Source organism: Notolepis coatsorum (genome assembly GCF_963971535.1).
Source record: "Notolepis coatsorum genome assembly, contig: SCAFFOLD_387, whole genome shotgun sequence".
Lineage (NCBI taxonomy): Eukaryota > Metazoa > Chordata > Actinopteri > Aulopiformes > Paralepididae > Notolepis > Notolepis coatsorum.
In genome coordinates, this window is record NW_028173114.1 from 122,918 (window position 1) to 138,037 (window position 15,120).

The 15,120-nt window shown below is 43.9% G+C and overlaps 1 protein-coding gene across 1 annotated transcript in view; it reads left to right on the top strand.

Moving 5' to 3' along the window:
* LOC311247888 (semaphorin-6B-like) overlaps positions 1-15,120 on the top strand; it is a gene marked incomplete at its 3' end in the record, with an annotated part of 78,244 nt that overhangs the window by 8,851 nt on the left and 54,273 nt on the right. The window contains exons 4-5 of the mRNA XM_084338867.1: positions 624-712; positions 3,474-3,691. Coding sequence (XP_084194993.1) covers positions 624-712; positions 3,474-3,691 — 307 coding nt within the window. The remainder of the gene's footprint in view (positions 1-623; positions 713-3,473; positions 3,692-15,120) is intronic.

The following is a 15,120-nucleotide window of genomic DNA, read 5'->3' on the forward strand; positions in this document are numbered from 1 at the left end:
CTTACGCAGACCGTTTCACGCGTTCAGGAATCCGGAGGAGGACTTTTGTAAATGTATTTTACAAGTACAAGTACAAACCTTTTGCCAAGATATGAGGACCATTGTCTCCAACCAGGTTGCAGCCAGGAGTCCCAGGTGGAACACAGTGGCAACCACATTTATTTTAACGTGCCCTAAAAACATAAAACGAAGGAGTCGTAATATGCTTACTGTTGGATATGAAATCATGTTTCACCATGTAATGAAATGAAGTGTGTCTACTCCTCTTTATTGCCTGCCTGTCTGTCTCATGTGGATGTGAAGGAAGTAGGGGGAAGTCGATACTGACACTCTTTCTCTGCATCATGCTTCATCTATATTTGGTTCACCTACTTGCTTTCTCTCTCTGTCTGTCTGTCTCTCTCTCTCTATCTCTCTGTCTTTCTCTGTCTCTCTCTGTCTCTCTCTCTGTCTCTCTCTCTTTCTCTCTCTCTCTCTCTCTCTCTCTCTCTCTCTCTCTCTCTCTCTCTCTCTCTCTCTCTCTCTCTCTCTCTCTCTCTCTCTCTCTGTATCTCTCTCTCTGTATCTCTCTCTCTCTGTATCTCTCTCTCTGTCTCTCCCACGCTCCCTCTCTCCCTCTGCAGAGCCGTACTTTGTTAGTGCTGTGGAGTGGGGGCCTCACATCTACTTCTTCTTCAGAGAGATGGCCATGGAGTTCAACTATTTGGAGAAGGTACATGATCGTTACTCAACCAGAGTGTACCTGTACCTAGACTCAGCTCAACCAGAGTGAACCTGTACCTAGACTCAGCTCAACCAGAGTGAACCTGTACCTAGACTCAGCTCAACCAGGGCCCTATTACCCGTACCTGGTTCAACTAAGTCGATCAAGAGTCCCATTATCCAGATTCAATTAACCTGATGTTTGAAGCCGGGATTTTCCTGTTCCTCGAAGGTGGATTCAGTCTCGTTAACTCGAACCAGACTTGAGACCCAGGATAAGTGCGCGCGGCCGCTTCAGTTGAAAAGCCAGCACGTATCGATAGCAGAGATCCTGATTTTCTAACGGCATTGATTGATTAATTGATTTAAAACTTTATTAACAGATTGCAGTACGGCTCAATAGCCTCGCCGACAAGTTAAATGCATAATCTATAGGCTAATTTTAAGTCCCTCATTACCCCAATCAATCAGATTATATTTCTTTAAACTTGTCTGCTGGCAGTAGGTTTATGGATTGAATAATCAAATGAGATCTTGCTAGCGAAAATAATTAGTTCAACTGTTATACAGAATAAGGATACGGCTCTCTTACCCATTGATTGATGTATGGTGGATCTTTAACTTATCTGCACTGTGGTGTGACGGTTTGTGGTTTTGACTTTCACGCAGACGGCCCGGGTTCGAATCCCACTTCTCCTAGTCTTTTCCTTCTTTTTGCAATGTAGGAATAATTCAAATTGGTGCACGTTGAGAGCTATATAAAGAATGACATCCTCAATGCATGTAGATTTATAATATTTTAACTTAAAACTAGGCTACTTTTGCGTATAATCATTAATATTATATTCCAAAAAATTATATTGGAAACGCGGGGTTTCGAACTCCGGTCGCCCGGTTGCCAGGATTGAGCACTACCGCTGCGCCACTGTGCCAGACGGGCTATATTCATTGTTTATCCATTAATGGACGAGAGACCCGTGTTTAGAATATTTTTCTTTTGAATGAAGTTTTATCTCTTTCTTCTCAAATGCATGTGACGTCAACGGCTCATTCAATTTCTCAAATCCGTCAAACAGCGCATCTCATCAGATTTAATCCCAGTTACAATATCACACAGAAACCACAATCCACGCATAGACACTTCAATTTTATGCTTGAATGAAACACAATCCGGGCGCTCCGTTAAGCAAATCTACAGCGGAGAATATATGAAACTAATCAGAGCCAAACGGCCGATAGGTTTCATTCATTAAAAATATCCCCGCGGGATTCACATTTGCAATGCGCCGTTATTAAAATAACCACATGCAGCGTGTATCGCGACTCCGAGCGCCGTATATTACGTGCATTATTTTATTTAGGACAAAGTAAATCTATAGGCTCAATATGATTTATTATCAGCATTTAGTTCTATTATTATACATTTCAAAAGCCCCCTCTAGGAAAACGAAGCACAGAAACATAATTCAGAATGGTATAATGGGATCTCTAGACTGTGAGAATCATTTCAGGAAGCGAGCTGTCATTTATTTGCGGGGGCGTGGCCATGGTTCATCCGGCTAACTGAAGTTAACCCTGCTCTCGACCAGGCTCAAACTTTTTGATCTGTTGTCATGGTGATTTGGACAATCGAGCGTCGGGCAACAGGAAGGTCCGGCTTAAGTCAGGCTAGACTGGAAATTATCCGGCTAACTCAGTTATCCAGGTACGGGGAACGGGGCTCAGAGTGAACCTGTACCTAGACCAAGCCAAACTGAATCTGGAATCTTGATGTGCAACATGAAGTAGATGTCAGGGAAGTGCCTCGGCACACTGGCTGTGAACTGTGTGGGTGCTGCCTCCTGCTTAATAGAACACTGAGGAGGGATAAGAATCTAGAGGTAGTGCAGGGCAGCTGGATTTTGAACTGAGTGTTATTATTGTTGTTGTTGTTATTGTTGTTATTTAAATATGGCAGCTGTGTGTGCCACATCTCCGATGACATTTCAGCCTTGTGTTTGTGTTTGTCTGCATATATAATCCAACATATCCTGGTCTAAGCAAAGGCTCGCCTCCACCAGGCCTCCTGAATCTCCTGAATAAGGGATACACTCTCGTGAAAAAAAGATATCTGTATCAAGGAACCTTTTTATCTAACAAATTAGCAATTCACATTTGGAGGAGATCTGCTTGCGCAGGGCTTTTGGCTTGGCATGTTTACAGGGAGCGGAGTAAGTGGATACTTAAACGCCATCACCATTTTGCGGGTGAAATTGTTCAAAGAAACTGTTTTGAGATGCACTGACATTTTCATGAATAATTGATATAATTTACCATTATAAAACAATGATCTGTCATAACAGGGATTTCGCATTGCAAATAACATGCAAATGACCACCAGCCTGCAGCTCAGAGGAGCTTCTTATCTGCATGTTCAGAGATGAAACAGAAGGCTTTGGAAATGTTTCCTCTCACCCTGGTTTTACCTGAACTATGTGTGAGCTGTGTTTCAAGTGTATGTATGTTATTCACACAATGCACACAATGTGTGTGTGTGTGTGTGTGTGTGCGTGCGTGCGTGCGTGTGTGTGTGCACGCACACTTAAATGTGTGTATCTGTAACCTTGCAATGGTAGCCCCTTAGTGTAAACTCACTCCTTAAAGTTAAATACCTGGATTGGATTCTTGTCACATGGTGCTGGTGAGCGGAGGACAGGAGCCTGCCGGTGTCTGTCACTACCTCCATCCAACGTACATGTATCGCTACTCACTAGTGCCTGCCGTGCTTCCAGGTGATGGTGTCCCGAGTGGCCAGGGTGTGTAAGCGGGACTTGGGGGGGTCCCAGCGCGTCCTGGAGAAGCAGTGGACGTCCTTCCTGAAGGCCCGTCTCAACTGCTCCGTCCCCGGAGACTCCCACTTCTACTTCAACCTGCTGCACTCCACCAGTCCCGTCATCAGGATGCACGGCAGGGACATCATACTGGGGGTCTTCTCCACGCCGTCTAACAGGTAATACGCACGCTATAGATCAATTAGCCAACAGTCTGGTGAAAGATAATAACCATCTGGTGTGCTCTACATCTGTCCCTCCCCCTGCGGCCCTCGACCACATTATGGCAAACTGGATGGCCAACTAGAGCCCGAGCAATACTGGATTAAAGAAAATTCGGGATTTATATTGGCGCGTGTGTGTGTGTGTGTGTGTGTGTGTGTGTGTGTGTGTGTGTGTGTGTGTGTGTGTGTGTGTGTGTGTGTGTGTGTGTGTGTGTGTGTGTGTGTGTGTGTGTGTGTGTGTGTGTGTGTGTGTGTGTGTGTGTGTGTGTGTGTGGGTCCACGTGCCCTATTGAAAGTGAGTCTGTGAAAGTGCTTCATCATGCTGTGATAACGGAACAGGCACGCAGGAACGCTGCTCCCATGGAGAGACAGAAACACTGCAGTGTAGGGAGCCAGTGTGTGTGGCTGCATTCACACAGCTCAGCTGGGGAGGCCACTGGACCACCACAGCGGGCTCCTCTGGCCCTGAAGCCTGCACGAGCGGAGACCACTCACAGACCCGGGAAGCCCCCCGGGGGAGAGAGGAACAGGCCACGTGAGGGTCCAGAGGTCAAGATCACAGGCTACACACACTTAATTCAGCACACATGGAGGGCTTTGGGTGGGGAGAGGGCGGATTGTTGGAAAAACAGGATGAGACTGGAAGAGGAGAGTGATGCTTTGTGGTAAATGGAAGATTAGGGCAGAGCGGGAGGATGTTTTCAGAGCCACAGAGAGAACAAACACATGAGTAGAAGAAATTGAACAGATGAAGCAGTAGCTGCAGACATATTTATGTACACATAATACTTTTATGTGCAATCACTTTATATACAGTATATATGTACTGTGTGTGTGTGTGTGTGTGTGTGTGTGTGTGTGTGTGTGTGTGTGTGTGTGTGTGTGTGTGTGTGCGTGTGTGTGTGCAGGGTTTAACTTTTCAAGAGTTGTTTCTGCCCTGCTGAAAATATACACTTTGACTGCTGTTTTAACAGGGTTAGGGTCTTTACTCTTGGCTACATATGAAAAAGAAACGCAACATTAATTAATACGTTCTGTATTCATCTATTTATGGCATGATATTAATCTCGTACCGGTACCGGACCGCTCAGGCTTAAGGGGTTAATAAATCAAATCAAATCTATTTGTAAGGCCCGACAACACACGTTAATGTCCCCATGGGCCGGACACGTCTTCTTTAAACAAGTCAAGAAGAAACATAACAATAAGTCAAGAACAAAACAAGAACACCATAAGGTCCAACAAATTTAAAATAAATGCGAAATAAATGAATGAATGCAACCACTTAGTGGTCAGACATTCCAATAGTTCTCGAGTTCTGCAGCCGTTAGCTGCTGGCAGCAGTCCATGCACACGGTTGTGAAGCCTGATGGCCGCTGGCACGACGGACTGGCCGAGGTGGTTGGTGGAGTGTCGTGGGATATGAGTCTGCGGCTGAACATGCTCCTCATCTTGGCTAGCTCCTCATAGAGGGGGTGGGAGGGGTTATCCAGGATAGCGGCCAGCTTCCTTCTCATCCTCCTCTCTGCCACCACCTCTAGTTTGACCAGCTTGACTCCCACAACGGAGCCTTCCTTATCAGCTTGTTCAGTTTGTTGGTGCCCCTTGAGTTGATGTAGCCCCCCCCCCCCCCCCCCCCCCCCCCCAGCATACAACGGCAAAAAATAGGACGCTGGCTAAAGGATTGCAGTCCATTGCACACATTGGAGGACCTGAGTCTCCTCAGGAAGAACAGCCTGCTCATCCAAACTGATCAAATCATATGGGCACAAAACTCTCTACAGGAGCTATGTCCACCATTAAGAAGGATGTCTGTCATCTTATCTATTGACATTCCTTCACCAGAAATTACTCCATTCCATAGACTATAAAAACAAGTGTGTTCATAATTGTACCAGTAGCACTCGCTCACTCTCTCTCGCGCTCACTCTCTCTCTCACACACACTCACTCTCGCCCTCACTTGTCAGTTAATTTAATTGTAGTATTCCATTTTCTTTTCACTATGTTTGATAATGTAATGTTATCATGAAAAAAAGAGTCATGCCACGTACTTTTTTGTCCCTTAAATTTGTAATACAGGTACAGAGCAAACCTTGTGTGTCTACAACTAATCCAAAACAGGAGCAGAGTAGAAACAGTACAGAAAAAAATATATGTAAAAACACAGACAGTATAGAAGGACAAATGCTAAAGTTGCATATCAAAGTAAAGTGCATAATGCATAGAGGCACAATTTACAGTAAAAGTTAAAATATAATCAAAGTGCATGATGCACAGACACACAAAAACAGCACTTCCACAACCTGACTAATAACACACCAAAACAAAATAGGATAAAATACAAATCTAGCCTTTGGAGTTATTCAGGCTGCGCACAGCACTCGGGAAGAAACTCTTAGTAAACCGAGAGGTAGAGCATGTGATAGAGCGGTAGCGTCTGCCCGACGGGAGGGGGACAAAGAGGCCTGCGGCTGGGTGACCAGAGGGGTCGTTGATAATGCCAGAGGCACGGGAAAGCAGCCTGGCACCATAGATCTCTTCTAGAGCTGGCAGGCTAACCCTGTAATGTTACCAAACCATATAGTACAGGAGGAAGTAAGAACGCTCTCAATCACACAGCGATAGAAGTTGTGTAGAATCACCCTGTTATTTGTGAACTCTTTCAGTTTCCTAAGAAAGAAAATACGTTGCTGGGACTTTTTAACAATGGTTCTGGCCAGCTCAGGTCATTTGAAATAGTGACCCCAAGAAATTTAAAACTGCTCACCATCTGAGCCATTTATGGTAATGGGGGGGTGGGATACCTTGCTACATCTAAAATCGATGATTAGCTCCTTAGTTTTGGAAGCATTCAGTTCAAGTTTCTTTAATAGTTGTCATACAGAAGTACAGAATACTTTCATACAAAATGCTTCTTACTGTTACACTCCAGAGACTGTGCTAGACAAGATAGTATCAAATAACATAGTATAGCATGTAATTTAGAAGTAGAAAATGAGGTCACAGTGTTCAGTATAGACATATGTACAATGTTCGATGCAGAATAGACGTAACTGAGTTACCATATAATATACAATACTATGCAGTGTACTAATGTACAGTACTATATAGTGCAAAGCAGAAATGGGATGAGGTACAATTTAGGTACAATTTACAGTAAGGTGTACAAGTTGTAGTGCAATCCTTCATCAATAAATATAAAGTGTGGGGAGTGGGTGCTACAGTGTGTTTGTTTAAAGTGGGTGTGTGCTATAAAGTGTGTGGAGTGGGTGCTACAGTGTGTTTGTTTAAAGTGAGTGTGTGCGTGTGGATGTGTGTGCTATGTGCGTTTGGTGGTTGTTGTTGTGTAGTGTTCATTGTTCGTTTAGCAGCCTGATGGCCTGGGGATAGAAGCTTCTTCTGAGTCTTTCTGTGCTCGCCTTGAGACTCCGGTATCGCTTGCCTGACCGCAGCAGTTCAAAGAGGCAGTTGTTCGGGTGACTGGAGTCTTTAATGATTCTCTTAGCCTTGCCCTTGCAACGCTTGTTGTAAATGTTCTGGAGGGTGGGGAGCCCCCCTCCAATTGTGCGTTTGGCTGAACGTGTCACTCTTTGTAGTCTGCTTCGGTCTTGTGCAGTGCTATTCCCAAACCAGGAGGTGATGTTGCCAGTCAAGATGCTCTCTATTGTACATGAGTAGAAGTTCTTAAGGATCTTCTGACTGAGGGTGAGGTTATTGGTCTTACTCCACCTAACTAGGTTCTGCACCTCTGATCTGTAAAATGACTTGTCATTTGAGTTTATACGCCCAATGACCGTGGTATCATCAGCGTACTTTACTATCAGATTGTTATCATAGGAAGCAGTACAGTCATGAGTGCAGAAAGAGAACAGTAAAGGGCTGAGAATGCAGCCTTGTGGCAAACCAGTACTTAAAACAATTTCATCAGACATATTGTTTCCAATCCTGACTCTTTGAGGTCACAAAATTAAAAAGCTAAGAATCCATTCACAGACAGCGTCACCGTCACATAGACCCAGACACTGAAGTGTGTTGATCAGATTAGATGGAATAAGCATATTAAAAGCAGAGCTATAATCGATAAAAAGCATTCTAACATAGGAGTTTTTCTTATCTAAGTGTTCATACACAGGATTAAGAGCTAAGGAAATAGCATCATCTACTGATCTATTTTTCTTGTAGGCGAACTGCCAGGGATCAAGACAGGTAGGAATCTGACCTTTTATATAATTCAGCACTAGCCGCTCTAAACATTTCATTAAAACTGAGGTTAGAGCAATAGGTCTGTAATCATTAAGACAAGTCACAGGTGATTTCTTGGGAACCGGAATGATAGTAGATTCCTTGAAGCTCCTTGGAACAAGGCGGCGCTCCAGTGACATGTTGAAAAGGTCTGTGAGCACAGGGGCAAGCTGCTCAGAGCAGAGTCTGACGGCCCTGGGAGTAATGCCGTCCGGGCCAGTGGCTTTCCTAGCCTTAGTACTGGACAGGACCTTGCGCACCTCATGTTCTGTGACAGTCAGCCCAGACAAGTCACTGGAGTTGGAAGGAATAAAAACAGGACGCTCTGTGTTACTTTCATCAAATCTGGGGTAAAAGTTATTCAGTCTACCGGAGAGCGGGTGATCACCTCCAGCGGAGGCGAGGCCCCTGGGCTTGTAGGAAGTGATAGTGTTCAGTCCCTGCCACATCCGACGGGGGTCACTGCCAGTAAAATGTCCTTCAATACGTTCTCCATAGGAGCGCTTGGCGGCTCTTATTCAAGTCAGTCAAGTCAAGAGTTTTATTTGTCACGGCATACAAGCATACAGTCAAATGCCGGGGGTCATACCCGCAGCGATTGTGCAATAATACAAGTAATACGAATAGGATGAGAACAGACATTAAGTGCAATAATACTAATAATAAAAAAGTAATAAAAATAAGACATAACAGGTATAATGTACATACATTTTACAAAAAGCATGGTAAGACATGCTAAGGTCCTGCAATACACTGTTAGCTACGGATGAGGCACTGGGTCTTATGTACACTACTGTTACGGCGGAGACAGGTAGGTTCCAGTTGTGGAGCAATAAGTAGAAGCAGAGAGGGTGTTTACTCGTTAACGGTGGTTCTCTTTATTTGTAGAACGGTACACCTAGAGTAATTCCAACAGGTAGTAACACTGACGCAGGGCGTCTAGGAGAGAAAGATAATAATGATAACAATAATGACAGCAACGTCCAGTGTCTGCGGTACCGCTGTGTACCTTGCAGGAGAATGAGAAGATCCGACAACTGGAAGCAGAAAGACAGGGGTTAAATAAGACCACATTCCCAAACAGACCCAAACAATAAGTGACAAGTGACAGGGAGACAAGTGACAGGGAAGCCAAGTGACAGGTGTCAGAATGGTGGGTGGTTCTCAGGCGGGGCCAGAGAACCCCAAGCGTTACACACTACTATACAATGCTATACTATAAAATCTACAGTTGTACTATGTAAGTAAGTAAGTAAGTAAGTAAGTATTTATAAAGCACCTTTCATACATGTCATGTAGCTCAAAGTGCTGTACACAATTATAGGCATATATAACGATAAAAGCAATAAAGTCATAGTGATCAGTTAAGATCAATGTTTAAAAAAAAAAAAATAATAATAATAATAGAAACGTAAAAATGAAAATAACGTAAAAACAGTCATTTGCTTACCAGTTTGGGAGAACAGGTCCGCACAAACATTTCCGCTCAGTGGCAACCGGAAGTGCACTAAACCAATGCACTTGTATGGTAGGTAGCAATGTTTAGGTCTTATAATGCTAGTGTAGTTACGTTTTTATCAGTGGTCATAGTTGGGTCCATAGTGCTTTACCAAGTCCCATGGATCCATCAGTGGCCGTGTATTGTGTGCGTATGTACCCGTTCGCTCATGTGGTCAGTGGCCAGAGTTGGGTCCACAGGACTTATCCAAGTCCCATGGACCCATCAGTGGCCGCGTCTTGTGGTAGAAAGAAAGAAAAAGAAAAACGTATAAAGAAAACAGTCTAAAGTTTGAAAGTTTGGGAGGTCCGCAAAAACACGCCTTCAGCTCAGAAGCTGAGGCGTGTCAAAAACTTTTGAAAAACTGGAGGCGTGTCTCCTATTGTACCCATTCCTTCATCTAAAAAGTTTGAAAGTTTGGGAGGTCCGCAAAAACACGCCTTCAGCTCAGAAGCTGAGGCGTGTCAAAAACGTTTGAAAAACTGGAGGCGTGTCTCCTATTGTACCCATTCCTTCATCTAAAAAGTTTGAAAGTTTGGGAGGTCCGCAAAAACACGCCTTCAGCTCAGAAGCTGAGGCGTGTCAAAAACGTTTGAAAAACTGGAGGCGTGTCTCCTATTGTACCCATTCCTTCATCTAAAAAGTTTGAAAGTTTGGGAGGTCCGCAAAAACACGCCTTCAGCTCAGAAGCTGAGGCGTGTCAAAAACGTTTGAAAAACTGGAGGCGTGTCTCCTATGTACCCGTTCCTTCATCTAAAAAGTTGGGTCCACAAGGCTTATCCTAGCCTCATGGATCCATCAGGTTTTTCCAAGCCATAACTATTTGTAAGCTAGACTGTATAGGTACGTTTTTAATTTTCCTTTAAAAATGTGTATAGAGCTGGCGTTTCTGATGTGTGTTGGTAGTGTGTTCCATAGTTTTGGGGCATAGTTGGCAAATGCCATACTTCCTATCCTTTTTTGGTTTCTGGGCGTGTCTAGTAAACCTGTAGTGGATGACCGTAGCGTTCTTGAGGGCAGATAACTAACTAGGGAATTTGCCATGTATTTTGGGCCTTGCTCATTAAGAGCTTTATATGTTAGGAAAAGGACCTTAAAATCAATTCTATGAGTTATTGGAAGCCAGTGCAGAGTGGCCAGGACTGGAGTGATATGTTCTCTTCTCCTTGTATGAGTTAGTAATCGAGCTGCAGAGTTTTGGATAAGCTGAAGCTTCCCAATGGTTGCTTTGGGAAGACCAGTGAACAGTGCATTACAATAGTCAAGCCGACTTGATACAAAAGCATGAATAAGTTTCTCTGCATCCTTTTTATTTACGAAAGGTCTTACTTTCGCTATGTTTCTTAGGTGGAAGAATGACGTTTTCATGGCCTTATTTATATGAGACTTAAAGGTCAGGTCTGAGTCCAAGATGACACCTAGGCTTGTAACCTCAGTCTTTACATAGGATGACAGACTCCCCAGGTTTTTACAAAGCACTTCCCTTTTCGCTTTTGGGCCGATCAATAGGATTTCGGTCTTGCTTTCGTTTAATTTTAGGAAGTTATTGTTCATCCACTTGTTTATTGCTAACAGACAATTTGTAATGGACTGTATGGCTGTAGTGTTATTTGGTTCTGCGGAGATATATAGTTGTGTATCATCAGCATAACTATGGAAGCATACATTGTGGTCTCGAATGATGTCCCCGAGGGGCAGCATATATAGTGAGAAGAGTAATGGACCAAGGCAGCTTCCTTGTGCGACTCCAAAATTGCTGTCATGTTCCTCGGATACATTGTCTCCAAGCTTAACATAGAACCTTCTCCCCTTAATGTATGTTATGAGCCAATTTAGTACATGATCGGAAAAGCCAACCAGTCTTTCTAGACGACTGATCAAGATATTATGGTCAATCGTATCGAACGCTGCACTAAGGTCCAATAGGACAAGAATTGAGACTTTGCCAGCATCGGAGTTTAGCCTGAGGTCGCTAACTATTTTGGTAAGGGCAGTTTCAGTGCTGTGATTTGTTCTGAAACCTGATTGTAGTTCCTCCATGATGTTATTATCTTTGAGAAAGGAGTTTATTTGTACTGAGACTATCTTTTCTAATATCTTGCTGATAAATGGAAGGTTCGATATTGGCCTATAGCTTTTTAGTTCGTTTACATCTAAGTTTGTTTTCTTTAGTAGTGGTTTTACTACAGCTGTTTTAAATGCATCTGGAAAAGTGCCTGTTTGAAGAGACATATTTATGATTTCAAGGACATGATTTGAGACACTATCAAACACCCGCTTGAGAAATGCTGTTGGTATAGGATCGAGGCAGGAGGTGGCGGAATTACACTCAGAGACAATCTTACAGAGGTCAGGTAATGTAATACATGTGAATTCCCCCATAGTTATCTCAGGTGGGGTTTCACTCATAGCCAGATCCATATCAGCGGTAATGCTTGCTCTAATCAATGATATTTTTTCATTAAAGAAAACTGCGAACTCTTCACATTTTGTGGCTGATTGCTGCGGTATATGGGGGGGTGGTATGTTAATCAGCCGGTCAATGGTGGAAAAAAGTACCCTGGAGTTACCCATATTTTCTGAGATCATTTTGGAAAAATATTCCTTTCTCGCAAGTTGTATTGCCTTATTGTATGCGCCCATGGCGTCTTTGTATAAATTAAAGTGAGCTGTGAGTTTGAGTTTCCTCCATTTTCGCTCGGCTATCCTACATTTTCTCTTGTTATCTTTAACATTGGTTTTATTTAGCCATGGAGAGATTCTATCAGTTTTTACCTTTTTAACCTTTAGAGGGGCAACAGTATCTAACACAGTTGACAAGGTGCTGTGGAAGTTTTGCACTTGCTGATTTAAGGAGGATTTACTGCATTGGTCGTATGATTTCATCATACTAGAGAATTTTGCTTCAGCTCTAGCGTCCAGAAGCCTTCTGTGAACTAGGAATTCGCTTCTGGTCTTATGTAATATTAGGCTTGTACCATAGAACACACAATAATGGTCAGAAATTGGAATTTGTTTTACTGATATATTCTCAATGTTTAGCCCTGTTGTTATTAGTAGGTCCAGAGTGTTGCCATGTTGGTGGGTGGCCTCGTGAACATGTTGCATCAGTCCAAAACTGTCCAGTAGGTCCAGAAACTCACAACCCCTGGGGTCATCCTTTTTGTTGATATGAATATTTAGATCTCCATTAAGAATGATTCTATCATACCTGGTAATGCAGATCGATATGAGTTCTGAAAATTCCTGTATGAAGAGTGGCGAGTACCTTGGTGGTCGATACAATGTCACACATATTACTGGCATTTCTGTTTTTAATACAATAGCAAGGTATTCAAATGATAAAAATGTTCCCAGGTCAATATCATTGCACACAAATTGAGTGGAGATGATTGCTGCTATTCCTCCTCCCCTCCCACTCTGTCTGTTTGATTGATAGAATTTAAAATTGGAAGGGCAGGTCTCAATCAGTGTTGCTACACCAGTGATATTGTCTAACCATGTCTCTACTAAAAACATACAATGTACACCATGTTTTACTATGAGTTCATTTATCAGAAATGATTTTTGTTTCAGCGCTCTAACGTTGAACAGTGCTAGTTTTAGCTGTACGGGTTCTGTAGTGGGGTGTGAGATAGTCTGTGGTTGAACACTGATATTGATAAGGTTAGATTTACATATGGGACGTGATAATGAGTAATTGATTAGTCTTTTGGTGATCAGAATCGGGATGACACTCAACGTGTTTTTTTGTAGTTTAGGCTGCTTCTGTATATAGTCTACAGAGCTAGATATGGTTGGTTGTCAGGCCAGTGATGCTATACTTTGTATGACGTTATGTATTAGCACATTTACCCCTGATATGTTTGGATGGATGCCATCGGGTCTGTAATGGTCTTTCCTGGACCAGAGCAGATCAAAGTTATTTATATAGCAAAGTCCTATAGTAGTACAGTGGGTCTGTAGCCATTTGTGCAACCAGAACAGACGGCTAAATCGCTCAGATCCACGACCTATGGATGGAATGGGGCCAGACACAATGCATATTTTACCCAGGCTTTCAATAGTGAGTATTAGTGATTCAAAGTCAGATTGGAGTTTAACGGATTGTCTAGCCATTACGTCATTTGCTCCGATATGAATAATAACGGTGTGGGCGGACGGATATCTCTCGATGATTTCGGGAGTACACTCTAGTAGGTCAGTAACTTTTAAACCGGAAAAACAATACGTAATGCCGTGTGGTATTTGCAAAAACCTGGTGATGGAATCTCCGATGAGTAGGATCTCTGGCTGTTCCTGGATGCATTCCCCGTCGTAGATGGCCAGGTTTCTATGGTGAATAGCCGCAGGAGTAGCGTCTGCATTGCTGGCGGAGTTAGACGGTTGGTCGGGCAGCAGTGCCGTGTGGAGGGGCTCGTTCACAGCGGCATTTCCATCGATGACACTCGCCGTTTGAATGATCATCCTGGTATGGGCTGCAGAGCACCGCAGACGAGGGCGTTTAAACTTTGGGGAGTCGGACCCATCGCGTGAGTCTGGGGAGCTTGGCGATGCGAGAGCAAACAGGGCAGAGCGCTTTCTGCTCCGGGTTGTAGATATACTTCCATGGTTGAGTTGTGAGCTGGAGAGGGCCGTCCTGGCAGCTTCGCTTGGAGCCTGGCTAGTAGCTATCATCGGATAGTCTTTGAGCAAAGCTACAGTACTAGCAGCAGGAGACGGAAGCGAAGGAGAGCCAAGGAGGCTGGAATCACTACAAAGAGGATTGAATCGGTTTGATAGTTGAGGTGATTCAAAGGGATCATATAGAGGAAGGGAGAGCTTCCGTCGGCCCCTCACCACTGTCGCCCAGGAGGGACTACCGGTGCGGCCTGCGTCCTCTTTTTCCATGCTAGCCAGCTTGGACATTAGCTCCGTTTGACGCTTGAGAAGATCCACTACTAGTATCTCGATGTTCTTCAGTTCCGTTCGCATCTCTGCGACATCTGATGTTGGAGCCATTTCCTCGGGGGAGCTCAGCACTGTGAGTACTGTAGCGTGTAGCTGTAGCTATGGCAACAACAAGCGCCGATAGCTTTAGGTCACGTCCAGTAAAAAGTCACATAAAACCAATAAATCCAACAGTATAAACGATAAGAGCAAAAGTCACAGTGATCAGTTAAGATCACTGGTTAAAAGATGGTAAAAAGAAAGAAAACAGTCTAAAGTTTGAAAGTTTGGGAGGTCCGCAAAAACACGTCCGTTCAGTAGTAAGTAACCGGAGTGTAGTGGATCCAACCAACTAACACACAGGAATGCAGGTGTGCATGTGTCCTTATGCTAGCTTGCTATATCCATCTGTTTACTATACAAGAACCACTCCCGTTCTTGTTTTTAAAGTGACCTTTTCATTGTGTAAAGTGACCGTTGAGTGTGAGCGTGTGCAGCATGTGTGTCTGTGTGTTCATGCTAAAGTGACTGCGCGCGGAGTGTTTGCAAGACGGGCCGGTATTGATAAGGCTCCCTCCCTCCCTCCCTCCCTCCCTCCCTCCCTCCCTCCCTCCCTCCCTCCCTCCCTCCCTTTCTTCTTTTTTTCTTTCTTTCACCGCACGGCAGCTTGTGCTCCCGAATGGGGGGGGGGGGGGGGGACCTGCGAGTGTGTT